Source organism: Salmo salar, chromosome ssa06 (genome assembly GCF_905237065.1).
Source record: "Salmo salar chromosome ssa06, Ssal_v3.1, whole genome shotgun sequence".
Classification (NCBI taxonomy): Eukaryota; Metazoa; Chordata; class Actinopteri; order Salmoniformes; family Salmonidae; genus Salmo; species Salmo salar.
Window position 1 is genome coordinate 69,878,788 of NC_059447.1, and position 26,977 is coordinate 69,905,764.

General features: G+C 44.3%; 2 protein-coding genes across 4 annotated transcripts in view; one reads left to right on the forward strand and one right to left on the reverse strand.

Annotated features, from left to right (window-relative positions):
* On the forward strand, positions 1–13,487 carry LOC106608020 (cytochrome P450 2K6). 2 transcript variants are annotated; one of them, XM_014205651.2, is made up of 10 exons: positions 1–292; positions 849–1,165; positions 9,741–9,903; positions 10,227–10,376; positions 10,518–10,678; positions 11,505–11,696; positions 11,855–11,996; positions 12,240–12,424; positions 12,588–12,729; positions 12,887–13,487. In XM_014205651.2, exons 2-10 carry the CDS (start codon positions 974–976, stop codon positions 13,081–13,083), a joined length of 1,524 nt encoding a protein of 507 aa, XP_014061126.1. In that variant the 5' UTR covers positions 1–292; positions 849–973; the 3' UTR covers positions 13,084–13,487. The 2 variants fall into 2 exon arrangements, with proteins under 2 accessions (XP_014061126.1, XP_014061128.1); XM_014205653.2 differs by having other exon boundaries at positions 11,505–11,678.
* The window catches only part of si:dkey-119f1.1 (Structural maintenance of chromosomes protein 6-like), a 22,605-nt gene continuing 8,948 nt past the window's right edge, over positions 13,321–26,977 (reverse strand). For both annotated transcript variants that reach the window (XM_014205647.2, XM_014205649.2), the window contains exons 14-27: positions 20,863–21,041; positions 20,500–20,701; positions 20,258–20,372; positions 19,762–19,922; positions 19,494–19,629; positions 19,218–19,298; positions 18,857–19,027; positions 18,489–18,626; positions 18,214–18,359; positions 17,803–17,928; positions 17,427–17,532; positions 17,040–17,192; positions 15,933–16,030; positions 13,321–13,883 (exon numbers count right to left, since the gene is read on the reverse strand). In XM_014205647.2, the coding sequence (XP_014061122.1) occupies positions 13,772–13,883; positions 15,933–16,030; positions 17,040–17,192; positions 17,427–17,532; positions 17,803–17,928; positions 18,214–18,359; positions 18,489–18,626; positions 18,857–19,027; positions 19,218–19,298; positions 19,494–19,629; positions 19,762–19,922; positions 20,258–20,372; positions 20,500–20,701; positions 20,863–21,041 (1,924 nt within the window). In that variant the 3' untranslated portion in view covers positions 13,321–13,771. The remainder of the gene's footprint in view (positions 13,884–15,932; positions 16,031–17,039; positions 17,193–17,426; positions 17,533–17,802; positions 17,929–18,213; positions 18,360–18,488; positions 18,627–18,856; positions 19,028–19,217; positions 19,299–19,493; positions 19,630–19,761; positions 19,923–20,257; positions 20,373–20,499; positions 20,702–20,862; positions 21,042–26,977) is intronic.

The following is a 26,977-nucleotide window of genomic DNA, read 5'->3' on the forward strand; positions in this document are numbered from 1 at the left end:
AGTCAGTTTGCGTTTTAATGACAAGAGAGTGGAGCAAAGGTGTAATATGCACCTGGTGGTTTAGTGCAAATATGACCCTGGTGGTTTAGTGGAAATATGAGCTTGGTGATTTAGTAGAAATACTACCCTGGTGGTAAAGCAAGTTCATAGATTTATTAAAGCCTGGTTGACGCACGACCCACATGACTACACAGCGAGCTGTGTCTAAATATAGAAAGTTCTGGAAAACAGTGAACTGAAGCCTCAGGAACAAGGAGAGGGCAGAGAACACACCAACTCTCATTTCCTTCAGGTAGGATATTTATTCTTGCAAATTGCTTTAAATATTAAGCCTCATAATTTTTCATGATATGATCAATGTTTTCTATTGCAGAATGAACATGGGAAAGGACATGTCAGATAAATAAAAGTACTGTAGTTCTTTCATGGAGAGTGAATGTTTTTTCATTAATGTGCCCGTAGTCAGTTCAAGAGAACTACGTGAAAGATTTATACAAGTAAACAAGTCCACTTTAACAGTGAGACATAAACAAAATAAATCAGTGTATAAATTATTATATTTTTTTTCTACAGCAGTATCAGACGTGGGTATTATGCCCATTTTCATGTGGCAAAAATAAATATTTGCTGGATTTGATCTGTAACATACACAATTAATATAAACATAAACATCCTAACTTGAAATAAACATTCTCAAAGTTGGCATTTTATGCGCTGTGTAAATTCCTGAAAAGCAGTCCTTATTCTTCAAGAGAGGCCCAATCAACTTACTTCCAAATACTGTCCATAAAGAGAAACCTTTACACTGGACATTATTTTAATGCAGTCTCTTCTTTATGTTTTTTCAGGAGCTTTCAAAAGAACGACGGATACAGTAGCATTCCTGGAATGACTATGAACCACGGCCTCTAACAATATTTATTTCAAAGACATCCCAAATTTAGTCTGAAAAAACCCCGATTAAAAACAAAATATGTCTGTTCTAGAATTATTTTCACTAAGTGGCATGTCCGTTATGTTTATTACCCTGAATTTAATCATCCTCATTTTCATCATTAATCGAAACACAAACCCTAAGAACTTCCCTCCAGGCCCCAGAGGTCTACCGCTGCTGGGGAACACCCTCAACCTGGACCTGAAGAAACCCTACCAAACCTTGATGGAGGTAAGAACCCCTCTATAAAAACCCTATCAACCTTGATGGAGGTAAGAACCCCTCTATAAAAACCCTATCAGACCTTGATGGAGGTAAGAACCCCTCTATAAAGACCCTATCAGACCTTGATGGAGGTAAGAACCCCTCTATAAAGACCCCATCAGACCTTGATGGAGGTAAGAACCCCTCTATAAAGACCCTATCAGACCTTGATGGAGGTAAGAACCCCTCTATAAAGACCCCATCAGACCTTGATGGAGGTAAGAACCCCTCTATAAAGACCCTATCAGACCTTGATGGAGGTAAGAACCCCTCTATAAAGACCCTATCAGACCTTGATGGAGGTAAGAACCCCTCTATAAAGACCCTATCAGACCTTGATGGAGGTAAGAACCCCTCTATAAAGACCCTATCAGACCTTGATGGAGGTAAGAACCCCTCTATAAAAACCCTATCAGACCTTGGAGGTAAGAACCCCTCTATAAAAACCCTATCAACCTTGATGGAGGTAAGAACCCCTCTATAAAGACCCTATCAGACCTTGATGGAGGTAAGAACCCCTCTATAAAGACCCTATCAGACCTTGATGGAGGTAAGAACCCCTCTATAAAAACCCTATCAGACCTTGGAGGTAAGAACCCCTCTATAAAAACCCTACCAACCTTGATGGAGGTAAGAACCCCTCTATAAAGACCCCATCAGACCTTGATGGAGGTAAGAACCCCTCTATAAAAACCCTATCAACCTTGATGAAGGTAAGAACCCCTCTATAAAGACCCTATCAGACCTTGATGGAGGTAAGAACCCCTCTATAAAGACCCTATCAGACCTTGATGGAGGTAAGAACCCCTCTATAAAAACCCTATCAACCTTGATGGGGGTAAGAACCCCTCTATAAAGACCCTATCAGACCTTGATGGAGGTACAAACCCCTCCATAAAGACCCCATCAGACCTTGATGGAGGTACAAACCCCTCCATAAAGACCCCATCAGACCTTGATGGAGGTACAAACCCCTCCATAAAGACCCCATCAGACCTTGATGGAGGTAAGAACCCCTCTATATAGACCCTATCAGACCTTGATGGAGGTAAGAACCCCTCTATATAGACCCTATCAGACCTTGATGGAGGTAAGAACCCCTCTATATAGACCCTATCAGACCTTGATGGAAGTAAGAACCCCTCTACAAAGACCCTATCAGTGTCACACCCTGATCTGGTTCACCTGTCTTTGTGCTTGTCTCCACCCTCCAGGTGTCGCCCATCTTCCCCTGTGTATTTTTACCTGTGTTCTCTGTTTGTCTGTTGCCAGTTCGTTTTGTTCGTGAAACCTACCAGCATTTGTTCCCCCGCTCCTGCGTGTTTCTTGCTCCTGTTTTCTAGTCCTTCCCGGTTTTGACCGTTCTGCCTCCCCTGACCATGAGCCTGCCGCCGTTCTGTACCTTGCCCCACCTCACTGGATATTTGAACCCTGCCTGCCTTTGACCTGTCGTTTGCCTGCCCCTGAATTAGAAATAAAAGTTTGTTACTTCAACACTGTCTGCATCTGGGTCATACTTGAAACGTGATAGTACGATCTGGCCATGACTGACCCAGCAGACTCGGACAAGCTCCGCAACGCCCTCTCCTCCAAAGGAATCACCATGGGAAGGCACAAGGAGTTGCTTCGTGGTCTTATGGAAGGATTCCAGACCTTGGCCGAACGCCACGACCAAGCATTGAACACATTGCAGGAGCAATTCCGTGGGTTGTCTGTTAGGCAACCTACCACAACAGTAACCTCCTAGCCATTCAGTAACCTGGCTTTTAGCAGCGCCACCTCCCCGGTCACCCCGGTTTCCCGGGAACCCTGATTACCTCCCCCGGAGCACTTCGATGGAGAGTCGGGCACCCGTTGGGCATTTCTCACTCAGAGTTCGAGCTGCAGCCCTCCTCCTTCCCCTCAGACCGCTCTAAGATAGCGTACCTCATCACGCTGATGTCCGGGAGAGTGAGAGTGCCTGGAACCCGGAAGCACTGTTCGACATGTTCCTGCACGGAGTATCAGAGGAAGTAAAGGACGAGCTTGCTGCCCGGGAACTACAGACAGATCTCGACTTGCTCATCACCTTGACCATTCGGATCGATGGGCAACTACGGGAAAGAAGGAAGGAGACGAGATTCGATTTCACTCGTCCGTCCAAGGATTCCACCTCGCCTCCGAGTTATCCAGGAGAAAACCTGAGAAAAATCTAACCAGGAAGTGGGAAATCTGGTGCTTGTAGTCTATTCAAGTCATTGCCTATCCAACACACAGTGACTTAGGGTTCATTTTGCACTTCCTAAGGCTTCCACTAGATGTCAACAGTCTTTAGAACCTAGTTTCAGGCTTTTGCAGTGAACAGAGAGCAAACAAGAAGGCCAGGAAGTTGGTGACTCAGGAAAGGACATGAGGTCATTGGCACGCATTCACATGAGAGGTAGCTGTGTTCCAAAACGTATTTCAAGACATTGGAATCGTCCGGTTGGAATATTATTGAAGTTTTATGTTAAAAAGGCCCTAAAGATTGATGCTATACAACGTTTGACATGTTTCAACGAACGGAAATATAACTTTTTTTTAAATTTTTGTCGTGAAATTTTGGGCACGCTTCCTACATTTGGAGTAGCTTACTGAACGTGCAAACAACAAGGAGGTATTTGGACATAAATTATGGACTTTATCGAACAAAACCACATTTATTGTGGACCTGGGATTCCTGGAAGTGGCTTCTGATGAAGATCATCAAAGGTAAGTGAATATTTATAATGCTATTTATGATTTTAGATGACTCCAAAATGGCGGGTATCTGTATTGCCTAGTGTATGTTTCTGAGCGCCGTACTCAGATTATTGCAAAGTGTGCTTTCCCCGTGAAGCTTTTTTGAAATCTGTCACAGCGGTTGCATAAAGGAGATGGTTATCTAAAATTCTTTGAATAACAGTTTAATATTTTATCAACGTTTATGATGAGTGTTTTTGTAAATTATTGTGCTGATTCACCGCCAGTATTGGAGGCAAAATATTTTCTGAACATCACGCACCAATGTAAAATGCTGTTTTTGGATATAAATATGAACTTTATCAAACAAAACATACATGTATTGTCTAACATTGAGTCCTAGGAGTGTCATCTGATGAAGATTGTCAAAGGTTAGTGCTTCATTTTAGCTGAATTTCTGGTATTTGTGACCCCTCTCCTGCTTGGAAAATGGCTGTGTGGTTTTTCTTGTGTTGTACCTGTCCTAACATAATCTAACTTTATGCTTTCGCCGTAAAGCCTTTTTGAAATCGGACAATGTGGTTACAGTAAGGAGAAGTGTACCTTTAAAATGGTGGAAAATAGTCGTATGTTTGAGAACTTTGAATTATGACATTTTGTTATTTTGAATTTGGCGCTCTGATTTTTCACTGGCTGTTGAATAGCGTGTCCCATGGGTGGGACACACGCTAGCGTCCCACCTCCCCAAGAGAGGTTTCAAGAATGTGAAATGTCAGAATAATAGTAGAGAGAATGATTTATTTCACATTCCCAGTGGGTCAGAAGTTTACATACACTCAATTCGTATTTGGTAGCATTGCCTTTAAATTGTTTAACTTGGGTCAAACGTTTCGGGTAGCCTTCAACAAGCTTCCCACCATAAGTTGGGTGAATTTTGGCCCATTCCTCCCGACCGAGCTAGTGTAACTGAGTCAGGTTTGTAGGCCTCCTTGCTTGCCCAAGCTTTTTCAGTTCTGCCCACACATTTTATATAGGATTGAGGTCAGGGCTTTGTGACGGCCACTCCAATACCTTGACTTTGTCGTCCTTAAGCCATTTTGCCACAACTTTGGAAGTATGCTTGGGGTCATTGTCCATTTGGAAGACCCATATGTGACCAAGCTTTAAATTCCTGACTTATGTCCTGAGATGTTGCTTCAATATATCCATGTAATTTTCCTACCTCAAGATGCCATCTATTTTGTTAAGTGCACCAGTCCTCCCTGCAGCAAAGCACCCCCACAACATGATGCTGCCACCCCCGTGCTTCACGGTTGGGATGGTGTTTTTCAGCTTGCAAGCCTCCCCCATTTTCCTCCAAACATAACGATGGTCATTATGGCCAAACAATTCTATTTGTGTTTCATCAGACTAGAGGACATTTCTCCAAAAAGTACGATATTTGTCCTCATGTGCAGTTGCAAACTGTAGTCTGGCCTTTTTTATGGCGGTTTTGGAGCAGCGGCTTCTTCCTTTCTGAGCGGCCTTTCAGGTTATGTCGATATAGGACTTGTTTTACTGTGGATATAGATACTTTTGTACCTGTTTCCTCCAACATCTTCACAAGGTCCTTTGCTGTTGTTCTGGGATTGATTTGCACTTTTCGCACCGAAGTATGTTCATCTCTAGGAGACAGAACGCGTCTCCTTCCTGAGCGATATGACGGCTGTGTGGTCCCATGGTGTTTATACTTGTGTACTATTGTTTGTACAGATGAACGTGATGCCTTCAGGCATTTGGAAATTGCTCCCAAGGATGAACCAGACCTGTGGAGGTCTACAATTTTTTTTCGGAGTTCTTGGCTGATTTATTTAGATTTTCCCATGATGTCAAGCAAAGAGGCACTGAGTTTGAAGGTAGACCTTGAAACACATCCACAGGGTCACCTCCAATTGACTCAAATGATGTCAATTAGTCTATCAGAAGCTTCTAAAGCCATGACATAATTTTCTGGAATTTTCCAAGCTGTTTAAAGGCACATTCAACTTAGTGTATGTAAACTTCTGACCCACTGGAATAGTGATAGAGTGAATTATAAGTGAAATAATCTGTCTGTAAACAAATGTTGGAAAAATGACTTGTGTCATGCACAAAGTAGATGTCCTAACCGACTTGCCAAAATTCTAGTTTGTTAACAAGACATTTGTGGAGTGGTTGAAAGATTTGTTTTAATGACTCCAACCTAAGTGTATGTAAACTTACGACTTCAACTGTAACTAGGCAGAGCTAGGCTGTCTCCAGCTGATCGGCTATACAGGCTTCAGATTAAGAGCTGCCTGTACTGCGGGACTACTGGTTATTTCGTCTCCACCTGTCCATTAAAAGACCATGCTCACCGGTAGGAGCGAGTACTCTGGTGGGCCATACAGAGAACTTTTGCTCTCCCCTTTCTCGCATCCCTTTTCATGCCATGTTGCTGTAGGGGAACCAGTCGAAATCTCTCCTGGTACTCATTGACTCTGGGGCTGATGAGAGCTTTATGGACGCTACCTTGGCTTCCGAGCTGGATATCCCCACTCAGCCCCTCTCCATTCTCATGGACGTTAGAGCACTGGACGGGCGCTCTATAGGCCAGGTCACCCACATGCCACCTCCATCAACCTACGTGTGTCAGGGAACCACAGCGAGACGATCCAGTTCCTGCTCATTAAGTCTCCTCAGGTTCCCGTGGTATTGGGATTCTCCTGGCAACACAATCCCCTCATTGACTGGTCTGCCGGTGCCATCATGGGCTGGAACTTACTCTGCCACGCCCATTGCCTGAAGTCAGCGCAGCCTGCCCCGGGATATCTTCCTGGGTGCTCGGAAGTTTCCCCGGACCTCTCCGTCATTCCCGTGGAGTACCAGGACCTCTGGGAGGTGTTCAGTAAGGCCCAGGCCACTTCGCTCCTGCCGCACCGACCATATGACTGCGGGATTGACCTTCTCCCAGGCACCACTCCGCCCTGGGTACGACTGTACTCTCTGTCGGGTCCGGAGACCAAGGCTATGGAGACCTACATTGAGGACTCCCTAGCTGCTGGGTTCATCCATCCTTCTGCCTCCCCCGCCGGTGCAGGGTTCTTCTTTGTGGAGAAGAAACCAAAACCCTGCGCATCGACTACCGGGGTCTCAACGACATCACGGTGAAAAACCACTACCCGCTACCTCTCATCTCCTCGGCCTTCGAGCCTCTCCAGGGGGCCACCGTGTTCTCCAAGCTGGGCCTACGGAACGCCTACCACCTGGTGCAGATACGGGAAGCGGACGAGTGGAAGACTGCCTTCAACACGGCCAGCGGTCAATACGAGTATCTGGTCATGCCATTTAGCCTTACCAACGCCCCTGCTGTGTTCCAGGCTCTGGTTAATGATGTTCTCCGCGACATGTTGAACCGGTTCGTCTTCCTTGATGACATCCTCGTCTTCTCCCACTTCACCCAAGAACACGTACTCCACGTCCAACAGGTTCTCCAACGCCTCCTGGAAAACCAGCTTTTTGTAAAAGCAGAGAAGTGCGAATTCCATCGCTCCACCATCCACTTTCTGGGTTACTGTTACGTTCCCCAGTTTCTGTGTTGTGGTTTTGTTGGTATGTGTGGGTTTCAAGAAATGGCTTCCTGAAATTCCCCCAAGCAGCTGATTGGTCGGCCCCATTTGATGATTGGAGCTGACCCCGCCCTCTCGTCAGAAACAGCTGCCTTCAATTACAGACTCCTTCTGAAGCAATATAAGCCAGTGTTCTGTTGCTCAGAAGAGAGCTGAGGGTGATATCATGTGTTGGTTGTTTCTCAGATAGAGCTGAGGGTTATATCCTGTGATGGTTGTTTCTCAGATATAGCTGAGGGTTATATCCTGTGTTGGTTGTTTCTCAGATAGAGCTGAGGGTTATATCCTGTGTTGGTTGTTTCTCAGATAGAGCTGAGGGTTATATCCTGTGATGGTTGTTTCTCAGATATAGCTGAGGGTTATATCCTGTGTTGGTTGTTTCTCAGATGGAGCTGAGGGTTATATCCTGTGTTGGTTGTTTCTCAGATATACCTGAGGGTTATATCCTGTGTTGGTTGTTTCTCAGATAGAGCTGAGGGTTATATCCTGTGTTGGTTGTTTCTCAGATATACCTGAGGGTTATATCCTGTGATGGTTGTTTCTCAGATAGAGCTGAGGGTTATATCATATGTTGGTTGTTTCTCAGAAGGAGATGATTAGTATGTTCTGTGTTGGTTGTTGCTGAGAGAGCTGATTGGTATGTCCTATGTTGGTTGTTGCTGAGCGAGAGCTTATTAGTATGTCCTGTGTTTGTCAATAGGATGCAGTTTTTTGGGGGATTATTGATATTGTGTGTTATTCTGTTTAATTTGTTCCCAGGGGGGAAGGGGAAGGCACCTAGGGAGTGCTTAGGCAAGAGGCTCGCATACATAACCCATAGTATTCACTGTCTATGCACACTAGGTAACACCTGGGTGGACCACCCCCAGTATTTTGGATAGCGCACCAGGTGGTGCTAAGTTAGGTAGTGGGTAGGCAGGTAAGGTAGGAGAGGGCGCTTTGACATTTACTTTCTTTGCTTTGGTTCCGTCCAGCCCCTTTTCCCCAAATTTACCATGTGAAGGAATAAATTCCCAGTAAAGGGTAAATTCTCTGCCTTTGTCATCGTTACTCGCACCTACAGTCCCATACCTTTTCACTCCACGTGTGTTGCGTTCCCTCTTCCCAGAAGCGTACGTAACAGTTACATATTCGCTGCAGGGAGCATACAGATGGATCCCGGGAAGGTGAGAGCGGTGGTGGATTGGCCCCAGCCTACGTCCAGAGTACAGCTGCAACGTTTCCTGGGATTCTCCAACTTTTATCGGCACTTTATCTGGGGCTACAGCACCTGTCTGCACTCACCTCTCCCCAAGGTTCCGTTCACGTGGTCCCTAGCTGCTGACCGGGCATTCTGACAGTTCCCATCTTGGTTCATCCTGACCTGTCCCGCCTTCGTGGTGGAGACCGACGCTTCAGATGTCGGAATAGGGGCTGTCCTGTCCCAGCGGTCTGCCCTGGACCTCAAGTTACATCCCTGCACCGCCTTCTCCCACCGCCTCAACGCCACAGAGAGGAACTACGATGTGGTAAATCCACTCACTTAATTCCTCTCCCCAAGCTATGCTCTGCCAAGGAGACAGCCCAGCTCAAGGTGCAGCACGTCTTCCGGATCCATGGACTGCCAATTGACATGGTCTCCGACCGGGGTCCTCAGTTCTCATCCCAGTTCTGGAAGGCGTTCTGCACCCTCATTGGATCATCGGCCAGCCTGTTCTCCGGGTTCCACCCCCAGTCCAATGGCCAGACCCTACCAGACCTTGATGGATGGAGGAACCCCACTGACAGAAAATACCCTATTATTCAGCCTCTGTTTGACATGACAACAGCTACAGCATAGGAGTTGGCAATACAACACAAACATATCTGGAACCTGCTTTTTCTGTTTCTTTATCAGAACAATTTAACCCAGGTGCTTTGCTTGAACTCTGAGTTCTTGACCACTTCATATCTACCCATCTTTGCCCTAAATGTACTCTCCACTACTCCCCTCACTAAATTCCTGTTTAGGCAATATTAACTGTTAGTTTGTCTCTAAGGATGTACAAAATCTCCACGGAACTGGTGCATATTGGAACATGTTGCTTGCATACCTCGAAGATGAGTTTGTTACACTTTAACAGAGATAGTAGGACAAAAAGGAAACACATTATAATGATATCTCATTCCCATGGGACATGATGTGATATTTGTGTTCCCTCTCACTTACCCCCCCCTCCCCCCCTTCTTCTCCCCAGATGAAGGACAAGTTTGGCCCAGTGTTCAGTATTCAGATGGGCTTGCGTAAGATCGTGGTTCTGTGTGGCTATGAGATGGTGAAGGAGGCCTTGGTCACTCAGGCTGATCAATTTGCAGAGCGGCCAGACATCCCACTATTCAAACAGATCACCAGAGGAAATGGTACAGGCCAACCCTAACTGACCCAAATCTCTCTAATTAATAGATCAAGAACCACATTATCTGTCTTGATTCTAGGCCCAGGCATGATTTTATGTCAACCATTCAGTGTTCACAATGGCAGTTTACAATGACAAGCAATATCTTTTATCTTAATGCAGTGGCATGGCATTTTAAGTGGATAACTGCTGGGTAAAATCCATCCCACAGCAAACCTACAGGTCCACATAAAAAAGCAAAGGAATACTTTAGGTACCTACAATTATTCCTTATAATAAACAGAGAATCTGTGACATTCTGACAATGTATCCTCCCCGTCAAAACAGGAATCATATTCGGCCATGGGGACTCCTGGAGGACCATCCGGAGGTTCACTCTGACGGTGCTCAGGGATTTGGGAATGGGAAAGAGGAATATCGAGGAGAAAATCATTGAAGAGTCAGAAAACCTTGTAAAAAGCTTTGCTACTCATAACGGTGAGGCCATATTGGATCTGAAGATAAAACTACAAATACATAATTATTCAACAGCCATACAAAATGCTACACATAGAACAATAAACTGATTTTATTGACATTAATTCATGTGTTTTTATGAAACTATTGTGACTGAGCCAGGTGATGGCTTCCAGACCACCATTCCTCTGAATGCGGCAGCATCCAACATCATCGTCTCTCTGCTCATGGGCCACAGGATGGAGTATGATGACCCCATCTTTATAAAGCTCTTGGAAATGAACTACGAAAGCTTCAGGCTGGCCAGTGGACCGTTCATTCAGGTATGATACTACCTCCTTTCCGTAGAGGTATTAAAATGCTGGATACTGTGGTGGAAATTCTGCCTTTAACTAATAATGAGGAGAGGCAGAGTCAATAATCAACCAAGGAATTACTTTTATTAAAAACATGAGGCTGGTCGCACCACCCACGCAGGTGAAATGGAAAGCCTGCTGTACAAAGAGTACAGTCAAGCTATCTTATGCAACCATCTGCAAAACACGATCTTATGTGTACATACGGAGAGACGAAACTGGGTTACAGGGTACAGACTATAATGAAAAGGTTGTCTCCGTCTGTCGTAACTGAGTGAGGACAATACAGTAGGTGTCAAAGTGACAGGAATTCACTCCAGACATACTTTCTCTAACAGTAGCTCAACGGTTCCCCCAAGTTGGGCAAGCAAGCGCGCCCGCTCGCCCCCCCCACAAAACATTAACCTTTCACCCAGAAACAAGCTCCAAAGAGAACAGTAGCTCTATCACAGGTGTGCAGAATAACACTTTGCCCAGTCTCCAGTTAAGCTAACATTTAGTTTACATCAGCTCTTGGCTGAGCTCCTAGACATCATGTGGTCATACTACACACACACAAAACAGAACAGGCCTCTATTAACACACACTCTTTTCTGAGTTACTTTCTTTAACCACCTCAAGCCCAATGCCTAGGCTTAAAGAAGGATATTTTAGTACACAAGCATTAGTAAGATTTAAAAGAAAATACCCTCACAGTACTCATTGTAACATTGACGGAGTGAGTTGACAAGTTAAAAAAACTGAAGTGAATTTCTCACATATAAACATGGAACCCCCATGCTTGATTCTCCAGCTGTACAACATGTACCCAGTGATCCACCCGCTGCCAGGGCCTCACCACAAAGTGCTGGCGTACCAGGACAACCTGAAGGCCTTCTTCAGGAAGAGTTTCATCCAGCACAGACAGATCCTGGATGAGAATGACTCCCGTAGCTACATCGACGCATTCCTCAAAAAGCAGCAGGAGGTGAACCCAGGGGTCAATGTCAGTCACACCAACTATGGGTCAAAATGCATTTTTGTACTTGGAAACCCTTTTTGAGGGGGGATAGAGCTCCCACAATACAGTATAACTCACTTCTTAATGGTCCCATGTTTTGTCCCATACCTAATGCCTTTCCTCAACTAAAATATATCAATTAGGAAAAGGATAATCCCTCTTCCCACTTCCATGAGTGGAACCTCCTTTGTTCCGTCACCAACATGTTTGTGGCTGGGACGGAAACCACCTCCAGCACCCTGGCCTGGGCCTTGGTCATCATGATTAAGTATCCTGAAATACAGAGTGAGTGAAACCATGTCATGTCACCAGCCATTTTGGATCAATGAGGAAAATAAGTTAAAAGTAATAGGCTACCATAAAGCTACCACCTTCTCATTCCACAGCATAAAAGTGTAATATGAAACAAACATACAAACTGGGATTGACTAACAAATGTTTCAAATAGAGAAGGTGCATAAAAATACAGAAAGAGGTGAAATCTCACAAGCCCTCCTTATACTCGGTCAACTTCCTATGTCCTCTCAGGTAAGGTCCATGAGGAGATAGACAAGGTGATTAGTGGTTCCACGCCAAGGATCCAGCACAGGCAGATGATGCCCTTCACCGACGCAGTGATCCACGAGACCCAGAGGTTCGCTGACATCCTGCCCATGGGCCTGCCCCACGAGACCACAGCCGACATCAGCTTCAAAGGCTTCTTCATACCTAAGGCAGGCCCACTCACAACAAACTAGCAGACACTAACCTGCACCTTTTAGTGAATCAACAATAAGCAGACAGTTAAGTTAAAGTGAAATATACTACCTGTCCCCCATATGGCACTAAACATCCTTTCCTTGACAATGGCACATTCAAATTTGTGTATGTGTGTAGGGGACCTACATTATCCCACTTCTGAGGTCAGTGCACCGTGATAAGGCTCACTGGGAGAAGCCAGATGATTTTTACCCTCACCACTTTCTCAACGTCGACGACAAGTTTGTCAAGAGGGAGGCTTTCATGCCCTTCTCCGCAGGTAACAGACATCATCCTTATGTTCACCAGTTGTAGTAATTCAATAGTGCCCATGCCAATAGCTTAGGATTGCATTGTGTACTACTAGTAGAATTGTCACAAGCAAAAGTGAGTTTACTCACTCATCCTCCAATTCCTCCACCCATCTCCCTTCCCAGGTCGTAGAGTATGTGTAGGTGAGACTCTGGCCCGCATGGAGCTCTTCCTCTTCTACACCTCCCTCATGCAGCGTTTTTCCTTCCTTCCCCCCATCGGGATGACTGCTGACGACGTGGACATCTCCACCTGCGGCGGCCTGGGCCTCGCCGCCCCACCCATCAAAGTGCGGGCCCTACCTCGTTTCCATGACACCTAGGGAATTACCCCAACGGCTTTGTATTTCAGATTTTCCTGAGTTAAGGGCAGTTATCACTGAGATGTAGTAGGAGACCTCATCTGCCTTGAATCTAAAACACTCAGGACTAACCATTAAAAACACAACTGTACAAAACTAGTTTTGTAAATGTAACTGTACTGACAATTATTGTACAGTCAAGCAATGGATATAAATGTATCGAACTTATCTAGACAATGACAAGGTCATTTCAAAACCTAACAGAAGTATCATTTTATTTTGTTAAATTGTCTGCAGAAACAGAACGATCGACTGAAACAATTTAGCAAACATGACAATTGTTTTAACAACTAAATATGCACAAATATAACAGGTTGAGCTTCTGTTAGTCACTGGAAAAGCTAATTAAAGACTTCTCAAATCTCTGTCTTGCCATACAAAGTGTATCAAAATGTGCTATTATTCCTCGTAATAAAATTAAGTCGGTACAAAGTTAGAAAAGAAAAAAGCATTTACAGAAGTAGTGTTTGGTAAAACGTTGCAACACTTTAACTTAAGCAATAGCAGCATCAATAAACGCAAACTAGGTCATTCATTTTGTCTAGAATTTTAACAATAACAAAACACTTAACTTAGAACAAATGTGAAACACAGACACATCCACATCATTTAGTGAGGACTTTGTAAAACAGTCTCAGGTTGACCTTCATCACTCCTCCTCTTCCTCTTCCTCATTCCTCTGTCCAAAGGGAAGAGCCGCCTGGCCACGGTCCGGGTCTTTCAGCCGCAGGATCCGGATCAGGTTGTTGACTGGGAGAGAGCTATAGGGAAGATAAAATAAATGTCTTGGTTGGTGGTTAAGTACACTATTTTTGATAAACTGAAAATGCAAATTAGAGATAATTAGGCAAAGCCATGATATAAATTAAGCAATAAGGCCCAGGGGTGTGTGGTACATGGCCAATATACCAATGCAAAGGGCTGTTCTTATGCACAACTCAACGCGGAGTGCCCGGATACAGCCCTTAGATGTGGTATATTGGTCATATACCACAAACCCCTGAGGTGCGTTATTGCTAATATAAACTGGTTACCAACATAATTAGAGCAGTAAAAATACAGTGATGGAAAAAAGTATTTGATCCCCTGCTGATTTTGTATGTTTGCCCACTGACAAAGAAATGATCAGTCTCTAATTTTAATGGTAGGTTTATTTGAACAGTGACAGACAGAATAACAACAAAAAAATCCAGAAAAACGCATCTCAAAAATGTTATAAAATGATTTGCATTTTAATGAGGGAAATAAGTATTTGACCCCTCTGCAAAACATGACTTAGTACTTGGTGGCAAAACCCTTGTTGGCAATCACAGAGGTCAGACTTTCTTGTAGTTGGCCACCAGGTTTGCACACATCTCAGGAGGAATTTTGTCCCACTCCTCTTTGCAGATCTTCTCCAAGTGATTAAGGTTTCGAGGCTGACGTTTGGCAACTCGAACCTTCAGCTCCCTCCACAGATTTTCTATGGGATTAAGGTCTGGAGACTGGCTAGGCCACTCCAGGACCTTAATGTGCTGCTTCTTGAGCCACTCCTTTGTTGCCTTGGCCGTATGTTTTGGGTCATTGTCATGCTGGAATACCCATCCACGACCCATTTTCAATGCCCTGGCTGAGGGAAGGAGGTTCTCACCCAAGATTTGACGGTACACAGCCCCGTCCATCGTCCCTGTGATGCGGTGAAGTTGTCCTGTCCCCTTAGCAGAAAAACACCCCCAAAGCATAATGTTTCCACCTCCATGTTTGACGGTGGGGATGGTATTCTTGGGGTCATAGGCAGCATTCCTCCTCCTCCAAACACAGCGAGTTGAGTTGATGCCAAAGAGCTCCATTTTGGTCTCATCTGACCACAACACTTTCACCCAGTTGTCCTCTGAATCATTCAGATGTTCATTGGCAAATTTCAGATGGGCATGTATATGTGCTTTCTTGAGCAGGGGGACCTTGCGTGCACTGCAGGATTTCAGTCCTTCACGGCATAGTGTGTTACCAATTGTTTTCTTGGTGACTATGGTCCCAGCTGCCTTGAGATCATTGACAAGATCCTCCCGTGTAGTTCTGGGCTGATTCCTCACTGTTCTTATGATCATTGCAACTCCACGAGGTGAGATCTTGCATGGAGCCCCAGGCCGAGGGAGATTGACAGTTATTTTGTGTTTCTTCCATTTGCGAATAATCGCACCAACTGTTGTCACCTTCTCACCAAGCTGCTTGGCGATGGTCTTGTAGCCCATTCCAGCCTTGTGTAGGTCTACAATCTTGTCCCTGACATCCTTGGAGAGCTCTTTGGTCTTGGCTATGGTGGAGAGTTTGGAATCTGATTGATTGATTGCTTCTGTGGACAGGTGTCTTTTTTACAGGTAACAAGCTGCGGTTAGGAGCACTCCCTTTAAGAGTGTGCTCCTAATCTCAGCTCGTTACCTGTATAAAAGACACCTGGGAGCCAGAAATCTTTCTGATTGAGAGGGGGTCAAATACTTATTTCCCTCATTAAAATGCAAATCAATTTATAACATTTTTGACATGCGGTTTTCAGTTTTTTTTGTTGATATTCTGTCTCTCACTGTTCAAATAAACCTACCATTAAAATTATAGACTGATCATTTCTTTGTCAGTGGGCAAACGTACAAAATCAGCAGGGGATCAAATACTTTTCCCCCTCACTGTAAATGTTTAGTCACACTTGTGGTATACGGTCTGATATACCACAGCTGTCAGCCAATCAGCATTCAGGGCTCAAACCACCCAGTTTATAAAATAGAACAGAGTTGTTGAATGTTAGTACACAGGAGGGTGACGGAAGGCTACAATACCTCATGCTCTGTGGGGTGAGGAATATGAACTGCCGGTAACGTTGGCTAGAAGCGATCTTCAACATCATGTCCATGGATATCCTTCGGTTCACCATGTCCTAAAAAGACAGTTACATTTATTGACAGACAGTGTGTCAACAGAACAGAACGATTGACTGAAATAACTGAACAAAAATATGAAGAACAAAGTATCAATCTTAGCCGTCCTCACAGTGTAGGCTACAGAAGACACATGAGCTTAGATTAAAAGTAAGTTAATATTTGAAACGTATTTACTTGACTGAGGTAACTCAAAGGGATACTTCGGGATTCAAGCAATTACCAGCAAACCATTTTTTCTACTTAGCCAGAGTCAGACAAACTCATGGATACCATTTTTATGCTAATGATATGCTACCTTCAACTTCCTTCAAACTGCACGCAGTAGCATAAAAATGGTATCCATCAGTTTGTCTGACTTTGGGTAAGTAGTGTTGGATTCTATCTTGAAATATACTTATTCCTGTCACTATATTAGAACGGATTGATTACTTAACATGTATATGTAAGGGGTCAATGAAAGGTGAATAGGTACTGTGTGTGTGGAAAGTTACTGAGTGAGACAAAGGGAAGGAGAGAAAGTTTCTATCTGTTCAAACATGTTGTTGCTGAATATTAATAATAAGCATCCGTCTAGCCTCAGTTCCTGATAATACAGGCCAGCTGCTGTAGAACTAGGACAAGGAGGGATGTGGAACTCAACTCGAGATAAGGTCAACAGTTGGAGAAGAAACCTCTGGGGGGGGGGGGCCAGAGATCACCCCGAAGGAACAGGAACAGGGATGAATTGTTTATCTTAGATATACAAGGAGGTGACTTCTAGTCGACAGGTATAAATATATGCTTGAGTGATGTGTATGTTGTGTTTTGCAGATGAAGAACTCAGTGGGTTGAATAAACTTGGTTTGAGCTTTTCCTAGTCATCCGTTTGAGTTCCGACTTTGTTTGTTCAGAACCTGACAGTAGGAAAAAATGCTTAATTGCCTACATCTCGAAGTATCCCTTTAATATGCATTTTAAAATGGTTAAGTCATTCATCCATCCATCCATCTGATGTGGCGACATTACCATGTAGACGTCAAACTCATCGAGGGCACGGAAGGGGGCCTCAGCGATGGCCCAGAGAGAGAGAACGAAACAGACAGTGGAGAACGAGCGCTCTCCTCCAGACAGAGAGCGCATGTCACTCAGGGCAGCCTTATCCCCCACACCTGGCTGGACCTGAGAGAGGGAGGGAAGATGAGGGAGAAGATGGGCAGAGACAAAGAAGGATGCAGAAAGAGAAGAGTAAAAGAAAGCCATTGACAAATGGGAAAGGGGGTGGAGCAGGGGAATGTGAGGGTAACTTGATTATTAGGCATACACAGTTTTTTAGAACCTATAACTGCTTATGCATTCAAGAAGGGTACATGAGAAAAGGTATATCTGTGCATTAAAACTGTAGTGTATTCTTACTGAGATGGATAGGGTTTCGTTCTTGTGCTCGAACATCATCTTCCCTATATAGCCTCTCTGTGACAGCATGGAGTCAAAGTACATCTTGCAACGCACTGAGAGAAACCTAAAAAGAGATGCATAGTGGGAAGGAAAACTACTTAAAAACAAATCCATAGCGCAACAGCTTTGCTTTTCCGTTAAATCTAACACATCGATAGATCGAGATGGCCTCCCTTCAGTCTTTCAATAACTATTTCGCATAGCTCTATAACAGACGTTGATGCTAGCAGTACCATCCAGCTGTTCTGTGATCTCTTATGAGGCAGTGAGTGGTGTCAAATAACAGAGCTGATATTCTATTGACAGACAAGAAGTAAATGGTGGATCCAGCTACCTCCTCAGCTCTGTGTAGACTCGGTGTCTGTCGTCCATGATCTTACACAGGACCTGGATGAAGCGCTTGAGGCACTTCACCTGCTGGTTAATGTTACTGTAGTTCTCCAGGGCCTCTTGGTATTGCCTGGATGGGAGAAGAGGGAGGAAGGCAAGCAACATTTACCTTCTGCCCTTAGATTACCCATTTTCATATGGACAGCCCTATTATATGGAAATACTGTCAAAACATACTATATATAACACACTATATAACAATACCAAAGTAACCTAAATATATATCCAAGAACTCTTAGGGAATCAACTAAAACCAAGGCAAGTGGGAAAAAAAATCAGATTGTATTTTGAGTGGAACATCCGTTAAATGTTTGTGTGGGGTGAAGGGTCAGAGGTTAGGGGTGGTGGAGGTTACCTGATGACTTCTTCGCGGTCTCCCTGCTGGTCCTGCTGGGTGCTGATCTTCAGCTTCAGACGGCTGATCTCGCTGTCCAGACTCCTGGCTGTCCGGCGCACCTCGGACCGCTCTGGACAGATCTCTGTGGCCTTCACTACAGACGCCTGGGACACAGGACGGTTGAGACAAGGAAAACACACATTAAGCAGGGACACACAGGAAGTAAAAGACAACATAAATAGAATATGGCCCTGATTATAACTAGTCAGCGTACTGACTCCTCCCAAACGTACCGTGAGCTCCTGCTCCTTGAGCTCCAGGCTGGCCTTCAGGGCCTGTATGGTGTTGATGTGGACCTTGCGTTTGTCCTCGTAGTGTTTCTTATGGTGCTTGCTCTTCTCCACATCCTGGTCGCTCTTACTCAGCTCCTCCTGAGAAAACAAGGGGAAAGTAGAGATGTATCGCCATCTATTGGCTTTACCTTTTCTCTGTTTAATCTGTGTGTGATTGATTAGGTCTATGGAGACCCTGTATGGAACAAAATGAGGACATGGGTTATCACTATTTTACATCCTTTTCACTCTCCTGGTTCATTCCTTGTTTGCACACCAAACTTCCCTCGGTGTTAATAGAAATTGAAGTCCATATTGATGTGACTAACCTTGATGGGTTCGGCCTCCTCGGCCACGGTGCTGATGGAGTCTTTGTGCTGGCGGTACCTCTGCTCCACCTCCTCCCAGGAAGCCTTCAGCTGGGCCATCTTTCTACGGGCCTCCTCACTCTCAGCACGACCTGCTGAAATCTTATTGTTGATCTCCTCCAGCTCCTCCTCCTGAAGGCCAGAGTGTGACAGGAGAAACAAGGTGTGTGTGTGTGTGGTGGAATGTGAGTGCATCAGTTTGTGTATATCATATCAGTTGGAATGCGAAAGAGAGAGAACAAGGGAACGAGATGTTCATGAACGACATTAGCTAAAACTAAATGTTAAAATATTGTCCCTGTGCCTTGACGTGTGTACCCACCAGAGGCTTAAGGTCCTCAGACTGGGGTTCCTCCACGTTCTGCAGGTCACTGATCTCCTGCTGCAGCCTCCTGAACTTATCCTGGAGGAGAGGAGAGGGGGAGAGGAGAGTTGTGACCTAGTAACTCCACATCAAGACTAATCAGAGGTGAACCATTGTGCTCTACAAAATAATTTCTAGTTGGATCCATGGTACGGCTCTGGAGAGAGATGCTGTTTTGTCACAAAGGCCAGCTTCAGCAAGATGCTAAGATCTTAAGAAGTGCGTGTGTGTTACCTTGGCCCTCTTCCTGTCGTCGTAGGCCCTCTTTAGGAGACCGTTGTTGTTCCTGATGTCCTCCTCCACCCTCTGCTTCTGCTGGCTGAACCGATCCAAGTGGGCCTCCTTGTTCCGCATCTCTTCCTGCAACTGCCTGAGTGAGATACATGGAGATATTGAGAGAAGGGGTAGAGGGAGAAAGGTAAACCACAGAATTAAATTGAGTCAGAAAAACAGAGCAGCAGAAACCTTTTCAAAACAAATGGACGTCTCACACACACATTACCTGATCTCTTCCTCTACGTCTCTGCTAAGGTAGTCACACCTCCTCTGGTCGTTGGAGTAGTAGCGGTTGTTGTAGCACTGGTCTCCCTCCTTGGTGAAGGCCTGGTAGCAGTTTCTAGGGGGCTGCCTGCCCTGCATCACTCTGCGGGCTTCTGCAGGACTCTACATGGTAGTTACAGACAGAGGGGTTTGAATCACAGAAATGGAACCTTTCTCCCTTCTGTCCAAAAGGCTACTGTTTTCTACAGAAAGTGGCTTGAAGTTCATTCATGTTGTTTTTAGCATGCAAATCAGTTGTTACATGGGGATAGTTCAAGTATTTAAAGTTTTAGCTTATTATCGGCTCAAACTTTAAAAGAGTCAACTCTCCCTTAAAGAGGGCGACACTGAAAACAAAGTAAAGAATCATAATTGCAGTCACTACTGGCCAATCCAAGGTGACATCATGACATTTGAGTGAACTCTAACTATGGTGGCAGTAGATTCCATGGCCCTACCTTGATGAGCAGAATGGTCTCTATGCCCCTCTGGTCGATGAGGCAGTTGGCAACCACTGGGTCCTCGATCTCCAGAGACTGTAGGACTGACGGGTAGTCAGGGTGGTTCACAGCCCTGACACACACGACAGAAAACATGTTGGTTACAGAGAACAAAATGAACCCTTAGAGAGGTACAAATAAGCCTGTACATAAGCCCAGCTAGCCTGAAGCCAGGTGTGGTAGGTAGCCAACAGCCATACCGCCTATTGGTGTCATGGACCCTGTTGAAGAACTGGCAGGTGATGATCTGGGGTCTCCTACCCCCCTGGTAGTACCCTCTCATGAGGCCCTGCAGCAACTTCTCGTCCTCGTGGTTGTCACAGGTGAAGGCCACCATCAGGCTCCCCAGACATTTCTCCACGGCCAGGGCCTGCTCATGGTCCTTCAGACGGATACAGTACCCTGCATGGGGCACACCGGGAGAGAGAGGGCATTGGAAAGAGCTTTATTTTAACCAATGACAAGGTTACACAAATAAGCATAACATCCAGAAAGGATAATGAAGAGTAAGATAAGAGTTTTCGCTTGCATGGAAATACACACGCACACACAAAAGGTCTTACCCAGCGGTCCCACTGGTTTCTTCCTGAACTGGCCCTTCCTGTCGGCGTCCTCGATGGCGGCAAGCAGCGCGGGCATCTTCTCCCCGAAGCGGCGCAGGCGGTCGGAGCGGCTGCCCTCCATGGTCTGCAACTTCCTCCTGATGGCCTCCATAGACCTCTTCAGGTCCTCCTCCTCTCGCCTGAGAAACAGACAAAAACACACAGGGTTAGGGCTCCTTTCTGCTCCTGTTCAACAGCTTTCTTCCTTTCCACATTTTCCTGTTGTTTTTTAAAATTACGTTTCAATGTTTGTTTTTTTATGGCTTCATGGCACTCACCCTTAACAAAACACAGTTGAGGAGTGGATATGGTTATAATTCAAAACAACCTCAGCCTTCTCATTCATTCATTAATTTATATATGTATATAAATGAAATATAACCATATACATACACATTATATAGATATATATACACATATATATATATACATATACATATATATATATATATATATATATATATATATATATATACACACACACACACACACACACACACACACACACACACATACATATATATATATAAATTCACAAAGTCTGCTACCTCAGTGTCTTTAGATATTTTTGTCAGATGTTACTATGGAATACTAAAGTATAATTACAAGCATTTCATAAGTGTCAAAGGCTTTTAATTGACAATTACATGAAGTTGATGCAAAGAGTCAATATTTGCAGTGTTGACCCTTCTTTTTCAAGACCTCTGCAATCCGCCCTGGCATGCTGTCAATTAACTTCTGGGCCACATCCTGACTGCTGACAGCCCATTCTTGCATAATCAATGCTTGGAGTTTGTCAGAATTTGTGGGTTGTTTGTTTGTCCACCCGCCTCTTGAGGATTGACCACAAATTCTCAATGGGATTAAGGTCTGGGGAGTTTCCTGGCCATGGACCCAAAATATCGATGTTTTGTTCCCGAGCCACTTAGTTATCACTTTTGCCTTATGGCAAGGTGCTCCATCATGCTGGAAAAGGCATTGTTCGTCACCAAACTGTTCCTGGATGGTTGGGAGAAGTTGCTCTCAGAGGATACGTTGGTACCATTCTTTATTCATGGCTGTGTTCTTAGGCAAAATTGTGAGTGAGCCCACACCCTTGGCTGAGAAGCAACCCCACACATGAATGGTCTCAGGATGCTTTACTGTTGGCATGACACAGGACTGATGGTAGCGCATACCTTTGCTTCTCCGGACAAGCTTTTTTCTGGATGCCCCAAACAATTGGAAAGGGGATTCGTCAGAGAAAATGACTTTACCCCAGTCCTCAGCAGTTCAATCCCTATACCTTTTGCAGAATATCAGTCTGTCCCTGATGTTTTTCCTGGAGAGAAGTGGCTTCTTTGCTGCCCTTCTTGACACCAGGCCATCCTCCAAAAGTCTTCGCCTCACTGTGCGTGCAGATGCACTCACACCTGCCTGCTGCCATTCCTGAGCAAGCTCTGTACTGGTGGTGCCCTGATCCCGCAGCTGAATCAACTTTAGGAGACGATCCTGGTGCATGCTGGACTTTCTTGGGCGCCCTGAAGCCTTCTTCACAACAATTTAACTGCTCTCCTTGAAGTTGTTGATTATCCAATAAATGGTTGATTTAGGTGCAATCTTACTGGCAGCAATATCCTTGCCTGTGAAGCCCTTTTTGTGCAAAGCAATGATGACGGCACATGTTTCCTTGCAGGTAACCATGGTAGACAGAGGAAGAACAATGATTCCAAGCACCACCCTCCTTTTGAAGCTTCCAGTCTGTTATTCAAACTCTATCAGCACGACAGAGTGATCTCCAGCCTTGTCCTCGTCAACACTCACACCTGTGTTAACGAGAGAATCACTGACATGATGTCAACTGGTCCTTTCGTGGCAGGGCTGAAATGCAGTGGAAATGTTTTTGGGGGATTCAGTTAATTTGCATGGCAAAGAGGGACTTTGCAATTAATTGCAATTCATCTGATCACTCTTCATAACATTCTGGAGTATATGCAAACTGAGGCAGCAGACTTTGTGAAAATTAATATTTGTGTCATTCTCAAAACTTTTGGCCACGACTGTATGTACAGTGGGGGGAAAAAGTATTTGATCCCCTGCTGATTTTGTACGGTTACCCACTGACAAAGAAAGGATCAGTCTATAATTTTAATGGTAGGTTTATTTGAACAGTGAGAGACAGAATAACAGAAATATCCAGAAAAACGCATGTCAAAAATGTTATAAATTGATTTGCATTTTAATGAGGGAAATAAGTATTTGACCCCCTCTCAATCAGAAAGATTTCTGGCTCCCAGGTGTCTTTTATACAGGTAACGAGCTGATATTAGGAGCACACTCTTAAAGGGAGTGCTCCTAACCGCAGCTTGTTACCTGTATAAAAGATACCTGTCCACAGAAGCAATCAATCAGATTCCAAACTCTCCACCATGGCCAAGACCAAAGAGCTTTCCAAGGATGTCAGGGACAAGATTGTAGACCTACACAAGGCTGGAATGGGCTACAAGACCATCACCAAGCAGCATGGTGACAAGGTGACAACATTTGATGCGATTTTTCACAAATGGAAGAAATACAATAGAACTGTCAATATCCCTCGACCTGGGGCTCCATGCAAGATCTCACCTCGTGGAGTTGCAATGATCATGAGAACGGTGAGGAATCAGCCCAGAACTACACGGGAGATTGTTGTCAATGATCTCAAGGCAGCTGGGACCATAGTCACCAAGAAAACAATTGGTAACACACTACGCCGTGAAGGACTGAAATCCTGCAGCGCCCGCAAGGTCCCCCTGCTCAAGGATACATATACAGGCCCGTCTGAGGTCTGCCAATGAACATCTGAATGACTCAGAGGACAACTGGTGAAAGTGTTGTGGTCAGATGAGACCAAAATGGAGCTCTTTGACATCAACTCAACTCGCTGTGTTTGGAGGAGTAGGAATGCTGCCTATGACCCCAAGAACACCATCTCCACCGTCAAACATGGAGTTGAAGCATTATGCTTTGGGGGTGTTTTTCTGCTAAGGGGACAGGACAACTTCACCGCATCACAGGGACGATGGACGGGGCCATGTACCGTCAAATCTTAGGTGAAAACCTCCTTCCCTCAGCCAGGGCATTGAAAATGGGTTGTGGATGGGTATTCCAGCATGACAATGACCCAAAACACACGGCCAAGTCAACAAAGGAGTGGCTCAAGAAGAAGCACATTAAGGTCCTGGAGTGGCCTAGCCAGTCTCCAGACCTTATTCCCATAGAAAATCTGTGGTGGGAGCTGAAGGTTCGAGTTGCCAAACGTCAGCCTCGAAACCTTAATGACTTGGAGAAGATCTGCAAAGAGGAGTGGGACAAAATCCCTCCTGAGATGTGTGCAAACCTGGTGGCCAACTACAAGAAACGTCTGACCTCTGTGATAGCCAACAAGGGTTTTGCCACCAAGTACTAAGTCATGTTTTGCAGAGGGGTCAAATACTTATTTCCCTCATTAAAATGCAAATCATTTTATAACATTTTTGAGATGCGTTTTTCTGGATTTTTGTGTTGTTATTCTGTCTCTCACTGTTCAAATAAACCTACTATTAAAATTATAGACTGATCATTTCTTTGTAAGTGGGCAAACGTACAAAATCAGCAGGGGATCAAATACTTTTTCCCCCCACTGTATGTATGTATGTATGTATGTATGTATGTATGTATGTATGTATGTATGTATGTATGCATGCATGCAAATACACACACACACACGTTTTTTTCCTAATTTTTTATGATTTTCTACATTGTAGAATTTCCACATTTAATCCAAACCATCTGAATCAGAGAGGTGCGGAGGGCTTCCTTCATCGATATCCACGTCTTCGGCGCCCGGGGAACAGTGGGTTAAAATGCTTTGCTCAGGGGCAGAATGACAGATTTTACCTTGTCAGTTCGGGGATTCGGTCCAGCAACCGACATCAACACTATGAAATACCACATATGGAATCATGTAGTAACCCCCAAAAAAGTGTTAAAAAAAATCTAAATCTAATCTTATATTTCAGCTGGAATGCATTTCAATTAACAGGTGTGCCTTGTTAAAAGTTAATTTGTGGAATTTCTTTACTTTTTAATGCGTTTGAGCCAATCAGTTGTGTTGTGACAAGGTAGGGGTGGTATACAGAAGATAGGGCTATTTGGTAAAAGACCAAGTCCATATTAACAGCTCAAATAAGCAAAGACAAACAGTCTATCATTACTTTAAGACATGAAGGTCAGTCAATTAGGAACATTTCAAGAAATGTGAAAGTTTCTTCAAGTGCAGTCGCAAAAGTCATCAAGCGCTATTATGAAACTGGCTCTCATGAGGACCGCCACAGGAAAGGAAGACCCAGAGTTACCTCTGCTGCAGAGGATAAGTTCATTAGTTACCAGCCTCAGAAATTGCAGCCCAAATAAATACTTTACAGAGTTCAAGTAACAGACACATCTCAAATTCAACTGTTCAGAGGAGACTGTGTGAATCAGGCCTTCATGGTCAAATTGCTGCAAAGAAACCAAAACTAAAGGACACCAATAAGAAGAGACATGCTTGGGCCAAAAAACACGAGCAATGGACATTAGACCAGTGGAAATCTGTCGTTTGGACTGATGAGTCCAAATGTGAGATTTTTGGTTCCAACCGCCGTGTTTTTGTGAGACACAGAGTAGGTGAACGGATTATCTCTGCATGTGTGGATCCCACCATGAAGCATGGAGGTGGTGGTGTGATGGTGCTTTGCTTGTGACACTGTCACTGATTTATTTTGAGTTCATGGCACACTTAACCAACATGGCTACCACAGCATTCTGCAACGATACGCCATCCCATCTGGTTTGCGCTTAGTGGGACCATCATTTGTTTTTCAACAGGACAATGACCCAAAACACCCCCCCCAGGCTGTGTAAGGGCTATTTGACCAAGGAGAGTGATGTAGAGCTGCATCAGATGACCTGGTCTCCACAATCACCCGACCTCAAACCAATTGAGATGGTTTGGGATGAGTTGGACTGCAGAGTGAAGGAAAAGCAGCCAACAAGTGCTCAACATATGTGGGAACTCCAAGACTGTTGGAAAAGCATTCCTCATGAAGCTGGTTGACAGAATGCCAAGAGTGTGCAAAGCTGTCATTAAGGCAAACGGTGGCTACTTCGAAGAATCAGCAATATAAAATAGATTTCGATTTGTTTAACACTTTTGTGGTTACTACATGATTCCATATCTGTTGTTTCATAGTCTTGATGTCTTCACTACTATTCTACAATGTAGAAAATAGTAAAAATAAAGAAAAATCCTTGAATGAGTAGGTTTGTCCAAACTGTTGACTGGTACTGTATATACAGTTGAAGTCGGACGTTTACACACACCTTAGCCAAAAACATTTAAACTCAGTTTTTCACAATTCCTGACATTTAATCCCAGTAAAAATTCCCTGTCTTAGGTCAGTTAGGTTCACCACTTTATTTTAAGAAAGTGAAATGTCAAAATAGTAGAGAGAATTATTTCTTTCTTTCATCACATTCCCAGTGGGTCAAAAGTTCATACACTCAATTAGCATTTGGTAGCATTGCCTTTAAATTGTTTAACTTGGGTCAAACGTTTTGGGTAGCCTTTCACAAGCTTCCCACAATAAGTTGGGCCCAACTTCCTGACAGAGCTGGTGTAACTGAGTCAGGTTTGTAGGCCTCCTTGCACGCACATGCTTCTTCAGTTCTGCCCACAAATGTTCTATAGGATTGAGGTCAGGGCTTTGTGATAGCCACTCCAATACCTTGACTTTGTTGTCCTTAATGGGCTAGGTGGGACGCTAGCGTGCCACCCGTGGTGCACTCCATCAACAGCAGGTGCATTTCAAGAGCGGCAAATTTGAATCCAAATAAATGTCAAAATTCAAATTTTTCAAACATACAACTATTTTACACCCTTTGAAAGATAAACATCTCCTTAATCTAACCACGTTTTACGATTTCAAAAAGGTTTTACGGCGAAAGCATACATTTAGAGTATGTTAGGACAGTACATTTACAAGAGTTGTGTGTAATGTTTTGTCAATTCAAAGACAGGGTCACCAAAACCATAAAA

Excerpts from the sequence above, each read along its gene's own strand:
- LOC106608020 (XM_014205651.2), top strand. The coding sequence starts at position 974 with ATGTCTGTTCTAGAATTATTTTCACTAAGTGGCATGTCCGTTATGTTT. Across the intron at positions 9,904-10,226 it reads ACAGATCACCAGAGGAAATG|GAATCATATTCGGCCATGGG; the intron begins GTACAGGCCAAC and ends CCGTCAAAACAG. Across the intron at positions 11,697-11,854 it reads AGGTGAACCCAGGGGTCAAT|GAAAAGGATAATCCCTCTTC; the intron begins GTCAGTCACACC and ends TATATCAATTAG.